Source organism: Heterodontus francisci, chromosome 32 (genome assembly GCF_036365525.1).
Source record: "Heterodontus francisci isolate sHetFra1 chromosome 32, sHetFra1.hap1, whole genome shotgun sequence".
NCBI lineage: Eukaryota > Metazoa > Chordata > Chondrichthyes > Heterodontiformes > Heterodontidae > Heterodontus > Heterodontus francisci.
Window position 1 is genome coordinate 26,408,601 of NC_090402.1, and position 21,165 is coordinate 26,429,765.

Genomic DNA, 21,165 nt, shown 5'->3' on the forward strand with positions numbered 1-21,165 from the left:
AGTCCTGCAAGGACATTTTTCCTGGCCCTGTTCGGGTGCAACCTGTCTGGAATTCGTTACATTTGGTCTTCTCATCTAAGTCATTGATACAGATTGTAAATAGGAGGCCAGAGCATTGGTCCTTATGGTACCCGGCTGGTTACAGCCTGCCAACTTGAAAATGACCTGTTTATACCTGCTCTCTCTTTTCAGACCATTAACCAATTCTCAATCGATGCTAATCTATTACACCCCCCCCCCCCCCCCCCCCCCAACCAGTGGATAGGAGCAGGCTAGGTACACTGATCTATTAAGCATTTGACAGAAACAAAATGAGATGCAAGCTGCTAAGTACGATCAACTTTTTTGCCCAATTCCTCTCTCCTAAAAGGTAATACAAGGCAAGAGAAAAAGTTGCTACAAATGCCATATGTTGCTTTTTCTTCATACATTACTTGAAAAGAAAATCTGGAGAAACCACAGGAAAAGAAATAGAAGCTCACTGGGTAGCCATAAAAATTTGTAAAAGAAAAAAATAAATGAAGGGGGCTCAGAAATATTAAGATTCTGAGTCATTCCCCCAGCTTCCAGAACACTCCAGCAGCAGTCAGAAGAATTGGAAGATATTAATGATCAACAGTTTTTAAGCAAGTACAGAGAGAAGGAGTCATGGAGAAAACAAAAGTGAAAGGTCTATGATATGATGGAAGATAGGAGTGATTACATGACAAAAAGAATGATAGGGAAAAGGGGATTGATAAAAACAAAAGATGAGCCTGAGGGAGCTGCAAATGCTTATAGTAGAATATCAGAGGAGGGAGAGAGCATGGAAAATCTGGCAAAGCAGTGAGGATTGCCATGGCTTGGGAATGTGGTGGAAGCAAGGCAGGTAGACCCCAGGAATTCCATCCATCCTGCCAGCCGTGTACTAACAGGAGATCCCTATCCCAAGCACCAGACAATTCCTCCTCCACTGTAAGTGACTCTCATGCAATCACGCTGCCATTGCCAGCACCTGTTGTTGGAGAGAAAATTAGAGTAGTGGTTAAGGTCTAACGTCATCAATTTCAGTGTTAAGGCAGGAAGGCTATAAAGCGTCTCATAGAAAGATACGGGGTGCTTCTTCAAGTTTGCATTGAGCTTTATTGGAACCATGTAGGAGGCTGAGGTCATAATGGAAGAGAGAATTAAAGTGGCAATCTACACAAAGCTCAGAATTAGACTTGTGGACTAAATGTTCAGAGTGATTATCCAATCTGCATTTGGTCTGCCAGATGTAGCAGAGACTTTGTTGCTCACAATGCATATAGTACACGAAATTGAAAGAAATACAAGTAAAGTACTGTTTCACCCAGTCGTGTTTGGGGTCCTGGACAATGGGAAGGGAGTGGCTAAAAAAGCAGGTGTTGCATCTTCTGTGCTTGTATGAGAAGGTGCTCAGGTGATGGGAGACTGGACTAGGGTGTCACAGATGGAAAGGTTCCTTGAGAGTGCTGAAAGGGGAGGAAGAGGGTAGATCTATGTGTTTACAGCATTGCACTGGACTTTGTGGAAATTGTACTGAATGATCCATTTCATGTTGAGGGTGGAAGGTAAGGACCCTATCATAATGCTGGGAGGGAAGGGGTGAGCATGGAAGTGCAGGAGAGGAAAGTCACAGCCGAGGGCCTTGCTGACCACAGTGGAAGGCAATCCTCAGTTGAGAAGAAAGGAAAATATTTCAGAAACACTGGTGTGAAAGGTGGCATCATTCGGAACAGATGCAACAGAGATGGAGTAACTGGGAAAATAGAATTGGGTCCTTATAGAAAGTGGGGTGAGAGGAAGTGTAATCAAGGTAGCTGTGGGGGGGAGGGGGGGAGGGTGGTGGTCAATGGACTTGTAAGAGACATTTATGGCGGCCTATCCCCAGAAGTGGGGATAGAGAAGTTGAGGAATGGAAGAGTCAGAGATGTACCATGTGAAGGTAAGGGAGGGGTAAAAGTCAGAAGCAAAGTTGATTCAATTTTCCAGTGCATGGCAAAAGCAGGAAGCAGCACCAATTCAGTCATCAATGGACCAGAGAATGGTCATGAAGGAAAGGTGCTTAAGTAGGACTGAAACAAAGAATGATCCATGTATCCCACAAAAAGGTGAGCATTGTTTGGACCCATATAGGCTCCTGTAGGGACATTTGTTATTTGTAGGAAGTGAATAGAAATGGAGCATTTTCTGAGCTGCCTTGGATTGTGGCACTTATTGATTTCCATTGCTGTCCCTCATTGTGATGGTCAGTTATTGATTGTTCTGAGACTGTAACCATCAGATTTCGGCTTTGCAGATAATGCATTTTGGATTTACAAATTTTCAAATAGAAATGTGAATTTGTGACAGGGTGATCACTACGGTTTTAAAGTTAGTGGCCTTCACTGTTAGGTTAGAGATAAGGTAGCAAAGATCATTCCACTGGAATGCAGTATTCTTCAAATTTGTGATCCTCTGATACCACTTATCATATTTGGGTTCTCATTACAAAGGTAGTATAATATGGTATATCGCCTCATATTTACTCTGGAAACATCCGAAAAATTATTAAACCAGTTGCCAGCAGGGATAACTAGAGTTTTAACTGAAGTGATGGGGGCTTGAAACATTCAAATGGAAGGAGACTGTTCCCTGTGGATGATTTAAATGTTAAATACACAGCCGTCACAGGATTACATGGAATGTAATCTGAAAACTATTATCTCCTGTTGAAATGAGCCTTCAATTTACTCATTGCACAGGAAGGGCAGGTTCTATTCATTTTCACTGCCAGCAGGTGCTCTTTCTTTGCATAATAGGCTTCATATGTGTAATTAACACATAAGCGTTGTGGCTGCCAGTTTTCTTTCAGGTGCATGCTGGTAGGAGTTCCAGGGACACTGGTACAAACCACAAGAGCTTTTGCTTTGGGGCCACAGATTATGCGTTCAATGACATTTTAACAAAGGAATTCTAAGGTGTAAAACATTAAACCCTGCTGCTGAGAGCACAGGTGTGGATGGACAAAATAAAACTATTGGCAACTCCCCACAAAATAAATTATATTTGTAGGATTGATTTAAGGTTATTTTTAAATTAAAATATAACAAGTAAATGACTCTTCAGTATGCTTATTTAGAGGAACTGGTATGACTGGTAATTTTTAAGAATACACTTATTCCAGATTAATAAACGCAGTGACTGATTTATGTAATCTGACATGACCCTGTTTAGAATTTATAAGGCACAGACTATGTCTGAATAAATTAATTTAGCAGTAATTTTATCACCTATGTATTTTCTAAAAAATAAACACAGCTGCTTTGCTGTTTTAACATAAACAAAATTCTGCATTTTTGCACCTTTACAAACTAACAGATTTTACCCCTAAGCTCAATGCCCTGTTACTGTTGTTAATTAGATTTATTTAATAAGGTAATCTGTTCAAATGTGAATTTATATTTTTACCACCCACTAGCACATAGAATGAGAGCTGAAAAGAGTGACCTTTAAAGAACTGACTTTCAAAAACATCCCAGGGAAGCCTTCCTTTGTACCAGTGTGGCTTTAGTTAAGATTCAGTTGTGACAAATTTTTGTGCAAAGAATTAAATGTGCTTATTTAAATGAGGAAGATTTTTATACATTTTATAACTGATTAAGCACAGTTTTAGTCTGACGACATATGGTCATCTGAACAGAATTAAGGTTCATGACATATACTGTTAACTTGGTAGGGATAGGTGAATATTTGTCACTTACTATGGAACTTGGGTGGTTGCCAGCTAACAGCAAAGCTTTGACCTGGATGAATGTTTAATGCATGAGAAAGGTACTAAATTGTTTTGATGTCACTTGCCATTCCAGTTTAATATTGCTAACTTCAAGCCATATTCAGATCTGGATACAGATTTGGTCATGCAGGAATGTTCTCTGACCCCTCTTAAAGGGGAGATGTAGTGTAACATTCCTAAATGTTACAAACAATGTCTTTTCATTTCCCATTGGAGCTGTACTTTATGCTTTCAGACTTCTGCTTGGAATTTCATGGGGGTCAACCATTTTGTGTAGAACTCCCACTAATGCATTATTATGAACCCCTGTACCAGTTTCATGAACCGTAGTGTTGGCTGGAGTGCACCATTGTTATTCATTATGTCACTAAAATAGAACTTGATAATGCCACTCAAGTGAATGTCTCCAGGTTGTTTCTAACCAGCAGGTAGCCTGAGGTGGCTGAGGAACATGTTAGTGGCTAAGAATGAGAGGTGAACGCAATGAAACCTACAAAATATTTAAAGGGATAGACAGGGTAGCTGCAGCTAAGACGTTTCCCCTGGTGGGGAGTCTAGAACCAGGGGACACAATTTCAAAATAAGGGGGAAGCCACTTAGGACAGAGATGAGAAATTTCTTTACTCAGAGGGTTCTGAATCTTTGGAATTTTCTAACCCAGAGGGTTGTGGACACTCAGTCATTGAGTATGTTTAAATCAGAGATTGACAGATTTCTAAATACAAATGACATAAGGGGATATGAAAATAGTGTGGGGGAAAAAGGCATTGAAGTGGAAGATCAGCCATGATCATATTGAATGGCAGGGCAGGCTCGTTGGCTGAATGGCCTACTCCTGCTCCTATGTACCTATGTTCCTCTTCAATATGCATGAATTATGGATAAATTAAAATAAATACACATAACCTTTATTAATTCTGATCCCACCTGGAAGCAAATTCTGGGCATGATATCGAAGGGGCAGTCATAATGTGGCAACTGGCCCATTTATACCAACAACATGATCATTCTGCTTTTATAGACAGATGGTTGTGAGAATAGAAGTTAGTAATTCATACGAACTCATGTCAATATATGAGCAAATTTCACCACTTTGATTATGGTGGGGTAAATTCCAAATAAACGTCAAGTAAATTAATTGGATAATGAAGTGGAAGTGCACTGTGATAAATGTTTATGTTGTAATTAAGTGTGATTACATGCACTTTTTCCGGGTGTTATGCAGTAAGTGAGGAATCTGACCTGGTGTTTATTGAATTGCACATATTTAGCAGAGCCAGAAAGGAATGCGACCAAAAATGTTAGATTTTTTCTGTGATTGAATGTCTGTACTTTTTTTAATAATTTGTTTAGTGAATATGCTTATTACAAAGTCAAAAGAATATGAAAGATGCCATATGAATGCAAAATCCTTTCATCCCATGTACACAGCTGTCACTGTATGGTTGTATTTTTGCTACTGATTATATTTCACAAAGTCACGAGATAACTCCAGATAAGGAAGACCATTTGGGCCAGTTCAATCCATTCATTCAGAGAGATCTACAAACAAGTAATTAGTCAATTTTGTTTTCATTATACTAAAATATTACTTTAGGGGAACAGCATGCATTTGGTTAAGAAAATAAAGTGTTTAGCTCAGTTGTTAACAAAAGGTTTCCCTACAGGTCAATCTAGCAAGCATATTTACTTTTGTCCTGGTCTTCTGCATTTAGTTGTTCGGTGGAGCTGTGGGTATTGGACATAGAATCCCTTCACATATCCAAGATTTGTCCATACACCATTCCATGTGCTTCATGATGAGCTCCAACAGAGTTTCCAATGCCTTATTCACATTAGATGCATTGGATCCACTTTGTATCATGCAAATCAATTTTTTTGCCTCCACTGCTCTACTTGGTTGTTTGTTCCATGCATCAGTCACTTTGTGTGAGAAGAAGCATTTCCAATCTTAGTCCTGTAATTATTTGTTTGAACTTGTGTTCATAGTTCTACTCCCACTAATTTAAAGTAATATGTCGGGTTAACTTTTCCTATACTGATAATGACCTTGTATATCTATGTAAGATTACCAGTTAGATACCTACTTCCTACAGTGAAAAGTTCAAATATGTCCAGTTTTTCATCATAACTGTGGCTCTTTTCTGCAATGTCTCCAGCACTCGAATGTCTCTTGTTTCATAGTAACCAGAATTGGATGTAGTATTCAAAGTGTGGTCTAATCAGAGCACTATAAAGTTTTATCACTACCTCCATTGATTTATTTTCTACTGCGTTTAGCTATGGAGTTCAAAATACTATTGGCTTTGTTGATTGCTCTTCTGCTCTGATTGGACATGTTTAGTGTTGAGTCCACTAAGACTCCTAGGGCTCTTGCAGTGTCATCCTGAGCGATTTCAGCACCAGTCACGGAGTATGCATATCATCTATTGTTTTGTTGAAATAGTGGTGTTAGCTGCTGAGAAGGGTATTTTATAGCTTTACATACATTTGTTAAAAGGAGTCACTATTGAATGTTTAAACTATAGCTGAAATAGATCCAGTGCAGACAACATATTTAAAGAATCAGAAGCAGTTCCCCCAGGTAGGAGTGGGGTACATTTCTAAAATGCTAGTTTAAGTATATCTTCAGTTGTTCACTGATGTTCACTGTGTGCTAGAGAAACTTGGTAGAGCCATAGAATAGAATCATATGATCATAGAAAATTTACAACACAGAAAGAGGCCATCTGGCCCATTGTGTCCACATTGGTTGAAGAAGAGATACCCAGCCTAATCCCACCTTCCTGCACTAGGTCTCTAGCCCTGCAGGTCATAGTTCTTCAAGTAGCCAGCCAAGTACTTTTTAAATGTGGTGAGAGTTTCTGCCTCTACTACCCTTTCAGGCAGGATGAAAAAATGTTTCCTCATTTCCCCTCTAATCCTTCTACCAATTACTTTAAATCTATATTCCCTAGTTTTTGAATCCTCTGCTAAGGTAAATAAATTGTCCCTATTTACTCATAATTTTATACAGCTCAATTAAGTTACCCCTCAGCCTCATCGGTTCTGAGAAAAACAACCACAGCCTACCCAATTTTTCCTCTTCGCTAAAAGTTTCCAGTCTGGCAACATCCTTGTAAATCACCTCTGCACCATCTCCAGTGCAATCACATCTTTCCTGTAATGTGGTGACCAGATCTGTATGCAGTACTCAAGCTGTGGTCTAACTAGTGCTCTATACAGTTCTAGCATAACCTCCCTGCTCTTATATTCTATGCCTCGGCTAATAAAGGAAAGCATGCCATATGCCTTCTTAATCACCTGATCGGCCTGTCCTGCCACCTTTAAGGATCTATGGACATATACTCCAAGGTCCCTTTGTTCCTTCATGCTCCCATTTCTTGCGCAATCCCTTGGCCTGTTGCACCTGCAAAAATGCATTACCTCGCACTTCTCTGGATTGAATTCCATTTTCCACTTTTCTGCTCAACTGACCAGACCATTTATAGCTTCCTGCAATCTAAAGCTTTCCTCCTTACAGTCAATCACACGACCAACTTTTGTATCATCTGCAAATTTCTTTACCATGCCCCCTACATTTGAGTCTAAATCATTAATATAAATTATAGAAAACAAAGGACCAAGTATTGAGCCCTGCAGAACCCCACTGGTAATAGCCTTCCATTTGCAAAAACACCATCAACCACTAAGCCAATATTGGATCCAATTTGCTGCTCTCCTTTGGATCCCAAGGGCTTTTACTTTTTTGACCAATCTGCCATGTGGGATCTTGTCAAAAGCCTTGCTAAAAATCCATGTAGACCACATCCAACACACTTCCCTCATTAACCCTCCTTGTCACCTCAAAAAATTGAATCAAATTGGTCAGACATGACCTCTTAATAAATTCATACTGACTTTCCTTGATTAATCTATGCCTTTTTAAATGAAGGTTTATACTGTCAGAATTACTCAGAATTGATTTCAATAATTTTCCCACAATCTAAGTTAAGCTAACTGGCTTATAATTACTCAGACTTTCCCTTCCTCCCTTTTTAAACAATATTGCAATATTGGCAGTCCTCCAATCCTTTGACCCCACTCCAGTAGTCAGGGAGGATTGAAATATGATGGTCAGAGCCTCCACAATTTCCTCCCTTGCTTCTTTTAACAACCTGGGATATATTTCATCCTGGCCTGGTGATTTATCTAGTTTCTAAGACATCAACCCATTTAATACTTCCTCTCTCATAATATTTATCCCACCTAATATTTCACACTCTTCGTCCTTAACTACGATATCACCATTGACCCCCCTCTTTTGTGAAGACAGCCGCAAAGTATTCATTAAGAACCTTACCCACACCCACTGACTCGTTCCCTTTTTGGTCTCTAATAGGCCCTTGTTGCACATTTCAAATCCTTAACAGTACATTATCCAGAGAAATAAAGATGTTAATTATTGAACCCATTCCAAAGCTTCCATTTTGTTGAGAACTTATTTCCTACATAACCGCAGATTTTTTTAAAAAGTATTTAAATGCAAGTACTACTCCTTTCATCCCTCTCAAATCTAAGTTCCTGAATAATTGCAATTTTTTTTTTGATTTGATTTTGGTATCAATGTTTTTGGCTTAATTGCTGATCTGCATGCACAAACGAACCATTCTGTCTTGTCCTACCCAAGAGTCTTTGTAGACGACAGAATAAGAAGAAATAATTGTACTATGATTTATGGTACTGCAAAAGACCAGAATTCTGCTTTAGAATAAACCATATCAACTTGATTCATTTGATAGCTATCTTAAAATGAACACATAATGTAGGTTGACACGTCAGTGCAGTATTGAATTGTGAAGAAGTGCCATCTTTCGAATGAGGCGTTGAACCTAATCTGCCTGCTCAGATGTTCTGGGACTGTTTGAAGAAGAGCAAAGAGCTCTCTTGGTATCCTGTGTAGCATTCTTTCTCCAGCCCATGCCATCAAAAACGATTTGTTGTTATTTGCTTCATATGTTTTTTGTGGAATCTTGCTGTGTGCAAGATTTTAGCAAGCGGCCAGTATAAAAGGGTTCTAAAGCTGAATGCAAGTATGCATCGTGAGGCACCACACCCACAACTGATAGAATTTTCTCATCTATGGTACATCTAGGGCGGCACAGTGGCGCAGTGGTTAGCACCGCAGCCTCACAGCTCCAGGGACCCGGGTTCGATTCCTGGTACTGCCTGTGTGGAGTTTGCAAGTTCTCCCTGTGTCTGCGTGGGTTTCCTCCGGGTGCTCCGGTTTCCTCCCACAAGCCAAAAGACTTGCAGGTTGATAGGTAAATTGGCCATTATAAATTGTCACTAGTATAGGTAGGTGATAGGGAAATATAGGGACAGGTGGGGATGTTTGGTAGGAATATGGGATTAGTGTAGGATTAGTATAAATGGGTGGTTGATGTTCGGCACAGAGTCGGTGGGCCGAAGGGCCTGTTTCAGTGCTGTATCTCTAATCTAAAAGACATTTTGAAGATGAAATCCCCTTCTGTAAAAGGGATTCTTTGCTTTTGGAATGTCATCACTTAAGCTTTAATTTCCTTATCCAACAGCCTACATGTAAATATAAACTTTAGCAATCAAGCTACACATTTTAAGACATCTCCCTAAAGAAAAATATGAATATATTTTTAAAATATCAATGTAGATACAAATGTGGTGCACAGTTTTAACAAAGCTTTGAAGTGAGAATGGTTTGATATATTTTATGGAAAGACTTTTATGAGAATCATAGAAATTTACAACACAAAAAGAGGTCATTTGGCTCATCCTGTCTGTACCAACCAAAAAAGAACTATCCAACCTCACCCCACCTTCCAGCCCTTGGCCCATAGCCTTGTAGGTTATGGTATTTGTAGTGCATATCCGAGTACTTGTTAAATGCGATCAGGGTTTCTGCCTTCAGCACCCTTTCAGGCAGTGAGTTCCACACCCCCACCACTCTCGGTGAAATATTTCTCCTCACTTCCCCTCTGATCCTTTTACCAATTGGTTTAAATCCATGCCTCTGATTATTGACCTCTTTTCTTAGGGAAATAGGTTCCTCCTATCCACTCAATGTAGACCCCTCTTAATTTTATGTCCCTCAATTAAAGCTCCCTCTTGGCCTCCTCAGTTCTGAAGAAAACAGCCCCAGCCTATCCAATTTTTCCTCATAGCTATAATTCTCCTGTCCTGGTAAATCTCCTTTGTATCCTTTCTAGTGCAATCACATCCTCCCTGTAATGCAGTGAACGGACCTGTACGGACTACTCTAGTTGTGGCATAACTAGTACTATATACAGTTCTAGCTTAATCTCCATGCTCTTATAACTATGTCCTGGCTAATAAAAGAAAGTATCCCGCCTGCCTTCTGAACTACTTTGTCTACCTGTCCAGCTACCTACAGGGATCTGTGGACATGCACTCCAAGGTCCCTCTATTCCATTACACTTCTCAGTATCCTACCATTTATTGTGTATTCCTTTGCCTTGTTTGCCCTCTCCAAATGCACTACCTCAGACAGCTCCAGATTGAATTCCATTGGTCATTTTTCTGGCCACCCAACTAGTCCATTGATATCTTCCTGCAGTCCATAGTTTTCTTCCTGGCTGTCAACCACCCAGCCAAGTTTTGTATCATTTGCAAACTTTTTAATTGTGCCCTGTACATTTAAGTCTAAATCATTAATATATACCATGAAAGGCAAGAGAGCTAGTACTGAGCCCTGCAGAACCTCACTGGAAACAGCCTTCCAGTCACAAATACTCAAAACTGGATCTCAGACTCCTCCAGCTCTCACACTGCCTGTACGTGTGGTCGTCCAAGACATGAGAAATATCCTGGAGTTCCCACATGGCAAAACATGTGCATTTGATGGGACTGATGTGCCCTGCCATGCATCTATTTATTAGACCAGTCAATAAACTTATCAGAAATAAATTTAAGACATGCTTAATTACTTCATCTAGTTGACATTATAGGTAGGTTAAATTAAATTATCCATAATTTATCCCCACCGCACCTTTTTGTGATGTGACACCCTTCTCCGGTTTGCTGTGATGTTAGTTTGTCAAATTTCCTTGTAGTTTGTTTTATGCACTTTCTTGATTTTGGTGTCACCGCTCTGCTTAAATCTCAGGCCACTCCTTTGGTGCCCTGCGCTCTGCTGGTTGTGCTTCCGTCGCTCTGTTTAAATCTCAGGTCTCTCCGGTGGTGCTCTGTTGAATACTTGAAAGCTGTTTTTCATTTTGGGGAATTATCTATTGGTATTGACAGTATAAGATAAGATACAGAAAAAGAAAGATGCAGTTGGTGAAACTATCAAAAAAATTATTTTAAAAACGTTCAACGTGCTTTTCCAAATATTTTTAATTGAAACCATCTATGCATTTCTATTTGATACTTTGTGCCTGTTGTACTGATTCATATGAACAATTCTATATTCTACTACCAGACTGTATTACCTATCATAATCAATTCATTTTGTACTTCTACTCACATTTGGCTGCTCTTTAGGATTCCCCTGTGCATATGGAACGTTCATTTAATTTTCTTAGATGCCTACTAGTTTGTTCATCATGTTTAAAGTGAGTTTATCTGACATCTTAGCTGGAAGTTTCATTATTATGCCTGAGTTTCCAGAATAATTTTGAAGATTGAAAGCAAGATGTGATCCTATTAATTAAGCTTTGCTGCTACAGATTTGCAATTGAAGCTCTGTGACAGTTTTTGTTCCTATCTGGCTTCTGAACATATTAAAAATTACCAGTTTTCTTGGATGGAGCAACCTTCCTATTTCTATACAGTTCAGTGACCAGGGTTCCAGTAGACAAGACGTTTGCAGTTTCAAGACTTCCTGCCGTGGTCAAGGCCTTGCTCTTCTGACATCAAGCTGTCATTTTCCTGAATCTGCTTAATTAAAAACATGTTCACTGTATGTCATCTGGAAAGGGTTTAGACTGTAAGACCTTTCTCTCAGTGATGTGTGAACATTCCTGTGGATAGCAGCTAAAACACATACATGAAATCTTATTTATGCACCAAAGTAAACTGTTTCATGTCAAGAAACCATAATGTGACACTTCTAAGTGCTTTACTAGTATTCTTGGCCAACCAGACCTGTTATCCACTTATTATTTTGCATGGCAGATATGAAATTGTCTGTTGGTATAAATGAAGTGAAAGTTAAAATCTTTGGGGTTGTGTTGGAAATATGTGAATTTTACCAAATACTTTTTCAGAATTCATCAATTAAAGCATTAGCTGGACAGAAATAGGTACTACAGTCTACTCTTAACTCAAAACCACTTATTTTATTTATTTATTTATTTGAGATACAGCACTGAAACAGGCCCTTCGGCCCACCGAGTCTGTGCCGACCAACAACCACCCATTTATACTAACCCTACAGTAATCCCATATTCCCTAGCACCTACCTACACTAGGGGCAATTTACAACAGCCAATTTACCTATCACCTGCAAGTCTTTTAGATTTTCTTGAGTTCCTCCCTCCCTTCCATTTCCTGACTTACAGCTAATACTGGGATGTTACTTTGTATCCTCAATAGTGAAGACCGATGCAAAATACCTGTTCAGTTCATCTGCCATCTCCTTATTATCCATTATTAATTCCCCAGACTCACTTTTTATAGGACCAACGCTCACTTTGTTAACTCTTTTCTTATTGAAATATCTATAGAAACTCTTACTATATGTCTTTATATTTCTAGCTAGCTTTCTCTCATACTCTAATTTTATCTTCCTTATCAATCTTTTAGTCATTCTTCGTTGTTTTTTATATTCTGTCCAATCTTCTGATCTGCCTCACATTGCGCAAATACAGGCTTTTTCTTTAAGTTTGATACTATCTTTGACTTTTTTAATTAACCAAGGATGGCGGGTCCCACCCATGGAATTTTTCTTTCTTGTTGAAATGTATCTATTCTGTGTATTCTGAAATATGCCCTTAAATGTCTGCTACCGCATCTCTATTGACCTATCCCTTAACCTGATTTGCCAGTTCACTTTAGCTAGCTCTGCTTTCATGCCCTCATAATTGCTCTTATTTAAGTTGAAAATAATAGTCTTGGGCTCACTCTTCTCTCCCTCAAACTGAATGTAAAATTCAATCATATTATGATTGCTGCTACCTAGGGGCGCCTTAACTATTAGGTCATTAATTAATCCTATCTCGTTGAACAATACCAGGTCTGGTATAGCCTGCTCTCTGGTTGGCTCCAGAACGTACTGTTCTAAGAAATTATCCCAAAAACATTCTGTGTACTCGTTATCTAGGCTACCTCTGCCCATCTGATTTTTCCAGTCTATATATAGGTTAAAATCCCCCATAACTATCGCTGTACCATTTTGACAAGCTGACATTATTTCTTCCTTTATGCCCCGTCTTACAGTGTGGTTAATGTTAGGTGGCCTGTACACCACTCCCACAAGTGACTTCTTGCCTTTATGATTTCTCATCTCTACCCAAATTGCACTTAATTCAAATGATTTGATAATGTCTTTTAAGCACTAAATTCCACTTTTCTGTGTTACTTAATTCAGCTGCTTAAATCAAATTAATGAATAATTCACTTTTATAACAGAAAGTAATTTAAATTATCTGGAGTGGACTATTGCTATTGAAAAACTTTCCATTATTCTACCTCCTTTGAAAATAATTTGATGTGTTTTTAATGTAAAGGCATTTCACAACCTCAAAGTAGTGCAGAATTGCGAAGAAGGTGCTACGTTTTTTTTTCCAATAAGTTCACTCAGTTTCTTTTATTTTTCTTTGGTATCCACACTTTCACAGAAATAACTCCAAAGACAGAAAATGAACTCCTTTAGCACTTCACATTATTTTATTGGAATGGCTTTGTTTTTGCTTCCATCTGAGGAAACCATGTTTTGAATTGGAAGGAATCCCAGGTGTAGTCAGTGCAGCACTCATCTTTTATAAAAGTTACTTGTGGACCACTTAGAGAACTTCTTATCATCATCAGCAGAAAGCTTCCAAGTCACTCCAACCAGGATTCTTTTCTCTTTGTATAGACTCAGTGATAGAAACACAGCGCTTCTTGTGGATCTTGGGATTAATGGCAGCAGCCAATGGATATGTAACACAAAACTCTATGAAGCCTTTGTAGATTAATCTTTTAATACAGTAATCACCAGCACACTTTTCATTATCCCAAAAGATAAACCATTAATTAGAATGTTTGTAATGCCCTAAATCAAGAGACAAACATTTTATCGGTGGATAACAAATGCACTTCATATTTCTTGCCTTCAAGTGGGTGCCTCCCTCGCAGGACAGGGTCTGAATCTGAGGATTATGGTCCCAACCATACAATTCTTGGCACATAAACATATTTGAACTTTGGGCAGCCTGTAGTAGGTGTATAAATAAATAGTAGGCAAGCTGCAAACTCAGTCTTATCTCGACATCATGTGTAGCTGTTGCTGGTTTAACCAAACTGTCTCAGATATTTCAGTTCAACACCTTGTGGGGGTCCCTTCGCAGGGACAAGTTCCAGACTCATTATGCTTCTGCATGTAGAGTCCAATAATGTTTTTTTTTAAATATGGGTAAGTTGCTCTCCCGGAATGGGAAGTTTCTGCGTGTTTTTCCTTGTTTTTTTGCTTTAAAGCCCAGTTCTGTCTCAAAACACAGCAGAAGAATTAAGTCTTTCTCATAATCTTTGTTGGTTAGAGACGGTTTTGTTCATGCACTTCCCGGCACTCTGTGACTGATTCTTCTGAATTCTGTAAAGGGTTTGTTGATTTTGATCAAGCACTAAACTCAATAACTCTCACTTTCTAGCTGACAGGGTGGTTGTTGAGAGGGCTGGCCTAGAGGAGCACAGATCAAGTGAGTGAAATTAGATATTAGTTTGTACATCCAATACAAATGAAGTGCTTTGCTTTGGTTAATTACACCATATAGCAGCCCAGCTGAGAGTTAACAAATCTCAATTCTGTTGAAGCAACAGAGTTCAGGTAACTGATGGCCCTGAAATTCAAGCTTACAACTTCCTGTTTGAGAGTCTGACTCTTAACTGGTTGAACTGAAGTTCCCCCAAGTGTGTAGACACTCGAGGCAAAATCTCTTCAGTTCTGTGAAAGCAAGTTCTCAGAAGTGCACAATAAGAAGCAGACTTTTCATTAATTTTGCAGTTCTTGCATAAAAGACATTTTTTGCAATGGGTTATTTAAGCCAATACACCCAGATGAATAGTGTACAATGCAGGAGTACTGTATCCAGCTGCTATTGACATCATCATTATACTCTTTAACCTTGCCTTGACAAACACTATACTAATCTTTTATTTGTTTTGCTAAACATAGTTAAGCATTTTGTTCTGCGTCAGCTGCGTAAACATAAAAAAAAAATAACTGCCTGATTATTAATGTTATAGGTGGGGAAAAGTTTGTCAGCGAAAACATTTTATTATGTTAAAGAAGCCACCTTGTGATACTCTTAAGTAGATTAACTGATTTACTGGGCTACAAACTTAAACAAATGAATTATTACCTAAAATGTTTGCACCTTTGTAGTATAAATAGAATACATCGCGGAAGCACAGAATGTTCATTTATTATATGACACATGATGAAGCTTGAGTGATCCCCAGAAATCTCAACAAGTATTAGAACTGACAATGGAACTGTGCTTGAAAATTTGCAAGAACAATCTGTACTGTAATTATGCATTGCATGCACTCACTCAAGGCATTTTCTGACCCTTTAAGAGATGTACCTAATCTTACATATAAAATAAACTGCATCAGAAGTTTGACATAAGCCAGATGTTATGTATGCAAGAGTACAGCCAGGACTTTTCAGTGTCTCAGTGCTTGAGAAATCTTGAATGCTGCTAAGGGTAAGATAAGTTGCTATCAGCTAACACTGTCACTCACTGCTGAGAATCACTTGCACATCTCGCTTCTGATTTTGTCATTCGTGACTATAAAACCACACTCACCAGTAAAACACATGGATGGTGATAGCAAAATTGTGGTGAGTGACAAGGCTTTAATTCAGTTGAACAATTGCAATCATATCAAACTATGAGAATTTTGAATGGAATGTAATTGCTAGCAGGTTCAAGAAATGATTCAAATTGAATTGTAACCTATTCAAGAACGAGTATGTATGTACATTGTGGCATTCCTTGCAGTTTTGTTTGGTTACCTTGGAGGATCAAAGAGAAACCCTAGATTTTAAACCTTTCCATTTCCTTCAAATTATCACATAATCTTCCATAATGCGACAGTACCTGTTTGTGGAAGCTACTGGCACAGTAGACCAAGCAGCCTTATCTCGTTTTGTGTTATTCGGTGTTTTTGCTCCCTGTCAGTTATGCATTAAAAAATAAAGAAAACCAATAATATATTAAAAGTCTTTCACCTAGTGTGCACTTCCTGTTCACTCATATTTTCTGTGTCATGCTTGCCACAGTTCTGTCATACTTGGGTAATCATTGTGTATACTTCAGCCTAATAGTTACTTTTCAGTCCTCCCAAAAATAGTTCTGCTATTCTTTTAGTTGGTGCTTTTGAGGTCTTCTTGGTAAGTTTACAGTATTCCTGGCGGGAAAGTTTTCTTTTATGTTCTGATATTTTAGTTTAAAATTTCTTGGCCAACTTTAATTTAATTTAACATTTATTTAAATTTAGTCTCTGTTGCCATCACAGGCCTCAGTTTTCAACCGTTGCTGGCACAATTTTGGCATGCCTTGTGTCTCATTTCTATAGCCGCAGGCCACCCAGTTGCACGTGCCTTTGCCCCTTCCTCCCTGCCTTCTACTTTTCCACCAGACCTTCCCAGTCCAGCTGCACAAATCCCCAAAGTGACCTTTCCACCCGCACCCTCACTCAATTCCCCAGCAGACCTTCCCAGACCCAGAAATCCCAAGCTGCCCCTTTTCCATCAAATCCTGCACCTCAAAAGCCTATCCCTGGCCTTGAATGGGAAACATCTTTCAAAGTGTGAGGGGTTAGATATTCCCTATATAGCTTGCCCATGAAATTGGAGGAGCCTCTGCTGTTAAAATTGCAACTACTTTATAGATTACAGGCTCATTCTTTTTCATCTACCTACCTTGCAGTACTTAATGACCCTTCCTGTCCCCAAATTCTAACTATTATTGCACATCTCTTACCTCCCTAAAACTGAGACCATCTTCCCACCATCATCCAGTATTCTATGTTTTAAAGAGCTAAAAGATTTACACTGTATCCATAATTTAAGCAACATATATTAACCAGAGAAATAGGTTGTTGAATTCAATCTGCAAAACATAGATTCCCTCCTATTACTTGGCACTCCCTCTCAGTAGGATAGCACATAATGAAAGCATAGTTTCTCTCAACTGGAAAATTAGAAAAGAATCTGAGGTGCTTCAGGTCCTTGTTGATTATTTGCCAGCCAAACTATACTAGCCATTGCTTGGGATGGTGCTTGCTGGACAAATAGTGGGAAACTTACAAGTGCTCTTTTATGGTAAGATGTTCCATTTTAGCTGGCTAAACTCGGCTGAAAAGGGTTCAGTCGAAAGTAAATAGGGTTCATTCCAATTATGGAAAACCTAAAAGAAGCTTGATTTTGAAGTCAGGTGTTGGAGGGGTTTGGGTGGTGGTATGAAGGAATTCTCCACGTGTCAGCAAGTTCTCTGTCATCAGGCAGAGCAGTGTACTTGAGGCAGGAATTGAGGTTTGGTTTACATTTCTGCCATTCCTGTACACTTTTTCATGCTAAATTGGATGGAAACTGCACAGTCACAAAAAATGCTAGCTTAGCCAGTTATTCACTTCACGCTTAACCCAATTGTCCACTGAAACGACAGCATTTCTGCATGTACAAAATTTAACTAACATGAAACAAGGTCTAAAACTGTCCACATGCAATGTAGGACAGAAAAATACTTGTTTTTGCAAGTATAATGTTACATCATAATACAATGCATCGTACAATACTTTTAGGTCTATTAGAACTAATAATGGGTAAATAGTTCTGTTGTTTGATATTTATAACAATAGTTTACACACACTTTTACAAACTCTCTAAGTAGTTAACAGCAGATATTTTCCACCTCTATTAGTAAATTGATGGTTCCCGGATATATTCATGAGTTCTGATATTTTAGAACCTAAAGCCATCTATCCCCAATGTGCTTGTGAACTTTGATTGCACATTGAATCTCATGCTGCATTCAAATATAAAGGAAAGCTGAAGTCAGGATAAAAGAGAGCCAAATTGGACAGTTGGTTCTGGAAATACTTCAACAAGCCCACTTTACATTGCACTGCCAAATTGGAGTGCTCCTTCCACTTTTGACTGGGGTTTGGGGGGGGTGGGAGGGTGTTGCGCGGGGAAATATTGTAAGCAAGAAAACCTACACAGGACACGCACTACTTTTCCATTCAGTACTTGGTGATCCATTTCCTAGCACATTGAAATGCAACTTTCTTTACATAAAAACTCTGGCTGATCTTTTCCTTTCAAAGACAAGTTTCATGAATATTTTATGGACAAAGCTTCAGAAAGTTTTCATTTTTGACATATGCTGTATTGGGGATTAAGAATAAGCTGTTAAATTTGAAGGATATGATTGAAGATAAATCGAGGACGAGCATGAATTTTCCAGTACTATATATACGGAAGTAGATTTTTTGATATACTACTGCTTTATTGTATGAAGATATTTATACAATTTGTGCTTTATTTTTTCGATGGCTTAACATATTTAACCTGTGGACTTTTGTGGGTTGCTTCCATTGTGGATAGTCATGTCTCTTTCACTGTGTCGTGTGTTAATATATATCCATTTCTAAGGAGTTCTGTGTTCTTTTGCAAATTTATCTTTGAAGTACTTTGAGGTGAAAATAAAACAGAATATAGTTTTTTATATGTGGAGGGTTTCCATTAATGTGGAAATAAAAGCTGGATATGCTTATGCATATTTTTTCATTTTATGTCTGGAGGATTTTGCAATCTGTTGTGAAATTATGATTCCCCAACGGATTACTGGCTTTAAACAACCAACACTGAACTGACTCAGCGTGACTTCTGATGGATAAAATTGAATTTGCAGTAACTACACTGTAATGTGTGGATATTTGGGAATATGCTGTAAATATGGTATTTTTATTTTGACATGATGGAAGTAAAATTTGATTTTTTGGTGGCGGCACAAAATGGTGAATAGTGAATTGGTAGCCCATTTCGCACACTGCCCGATTTTCTTTTCCAGTGACGAACGAAAATTTAAAGGAAATTGGCAGCATCTACAATGGACTGTTGATTCGGTATCACCCGTTTCATGCTACTGCAGAAGTCAAATTTCACCACCAATGATTTAAACCGTAATCTGTACTATGAGATACTTGTTGAGTACCCTGTGTACATCATGAAGTACCTTCATGATCTTATTAGATGTGCGCAAGTGTATGTTCTGATCATGACAGCTGTAGCTCCAAAGATCTGTATCTATTTTAAGAGATAAAGGATGAGCATTCTTGTTTCTTTCAGCTACAGGTAATCATCTTAAAATGGGTCCAAAATTCACGTTTTAAAAATTGTACTAAGGAAGAATACTAATCTAACTCAAATGAGATCGGATGATTTTATCATCATGTATATTTCTGAAGCTAGCAACCAATCTGTTTATGAACACAAAGGATAATTGCAATGATTAACACGAATTCATTTTCCTTTTTCTAGTGCTCCAATGCCCTATCTTATAGGAGTGCATTCAAGTTTAATGGAGGTAAGCAAATTTTGCTTTTATCATTGAAAATTAATTACATTTCGTATATCTTTTGAAAGTTGTTGCAACCAGATGAGAAAGAAGCCTAGGATTCCCTTTCAGCCATGACCTGGTCTTACCGTAACGGGGTTTAATTTTAAACACACTGTATTTTTTAGCTCCCCCTTGGTGAATCCTTGTTCACCGCTTTCCAATTATAAGGCAAAGAAACCAGCACAAACAGGCTTTCTTGGGTTTAAAGAAGAAAAGTTGAAATTTATTAAACTTGAACTTAAACTCTAATTCAGTTAACATCTACGGATACATGCCATGTCCCACGCTAGCATGCATATGCGATACACAAATGAAAATAGAGACAGAAAAGAGCAGAACAAAAATAAAGTGGAAAAGTTTAAGGCAATATCAGAAGAGTTTTTGTTACGGTTCTTCAAGCTCACTGTCGACACCATGATTGTAGGTAGATCTTGCTTTTCGTTGGGGCCCAGTATTCTTCTTAAACCTTGTTCGCTGTAGGAGACTTTTCTCTCTTGGGGTTCATGTGTCTTCAGTGGATTCAGAGGCTTGTGAGAAAAAGATGGGAGCAGGCAGACAGGAGAGGCTGTGGCGTGTCAGCCAGAAGAGATCTTCAGTCCAGGAGCAAACAGCTTTCTGCAGCTCTCAGTTCAAACTGTACAATTCAGAAACCGTCAGGTTGCCGAGCAGGTTAGTCATGTGACTAACTGGTCTGACCACGTCTTGACTCTGTGTATTGTATCATCTTAGCAGGGAATGGAATGGGCTTCTCTGCCTTCAATGTCTGTTAGTATGTAAATGTTTTTTTCCAGCCAAGTTCTGGCAGTCCTTGTAACAGGCCTTCTCTTCTTCCCAGCAACAAATTGAAATTTAATGCCCATGTAGCGAAATTAATATGCCTCATTCTTGGCAGGTGGGGGCCTGCACAACAAAGTGATAACACAGTACTTAAATCTTCCACATTTACACAAGTCAGCTAATGTAAGTTCAAAGATGGTTTCTTAATACTTAAAGCTGACACCTTTGACACAAACATTTAAAAGGAATTATTTAAATTGTGATTGCTTAGTTCAATTTTTAGTTTTCTGAATTGATACATTAAGTACACAACATGATTAAAAATATGAACTTTCTGTGGTCTATTAAAATCTATAAAATGCATGCAGAATTGACTAAAATGCAGTTCAAAACCATATTGTGTACATACTATTACGACCGGGTGAGGAAGGGGTCTCAGGCTCCCCTTTGGCCTCTTTCTTGGTTTGGCAGTAACAGGATTTAACTTTTAAAACACAGTGTTTTTAGCTTCACCTCAGTGAGTCCTTGCTCACTGCTCTCTAATTGTAATTGTAAATGAACCAATCAGACAGGCTTTCTTTGGTTTAAACAAGCAAGATATAAGTTTATTAACCTTATAACCCAGTTAAAATTACTAAAAATATGCGATGCAACCACGCTAGCATGCATATGAGATAAACACACATAAATAGATACAGAGGAGGGCAAAGAGCTAAAGGGGGAGGATTTGGAGTGATAGATGGAATTCAGTTACTGTCTTTAGTTTGGATGTATAGTCCTTGATTGGAGTTAAGTCTTGCCGTTCTT

At 38.5% G+C, this 21,165-nt stretch overlaps 1 protein-coding gene across 6 annotated transcripts in view; it reads left to right on the forward strand.

Annotated features, from left to right (window-relative positions):
- The window catches only part of LOC137347710 (DENN domain-containing protein 1A-like), a 623,024-nt gene that overhangs the window by 374,869 nt on the left and 226,990 nt on the right, over positions 1–21,165 (forward strand). For all 6 annotated transcript variants that reach the window (XM_068012518.1, XM_068012520.1, XM_068012521.1 and 3 more), the window contains one exon: positions 19,503–19,548. In XM_068012518.1, the coding sequence (XP_067868619.1) occupies positions 19,503–19,548 (46 nt within the window). The remainder of the gene's footprint in view (positions 1–19,502; positions 19,549–21,165) is intronic.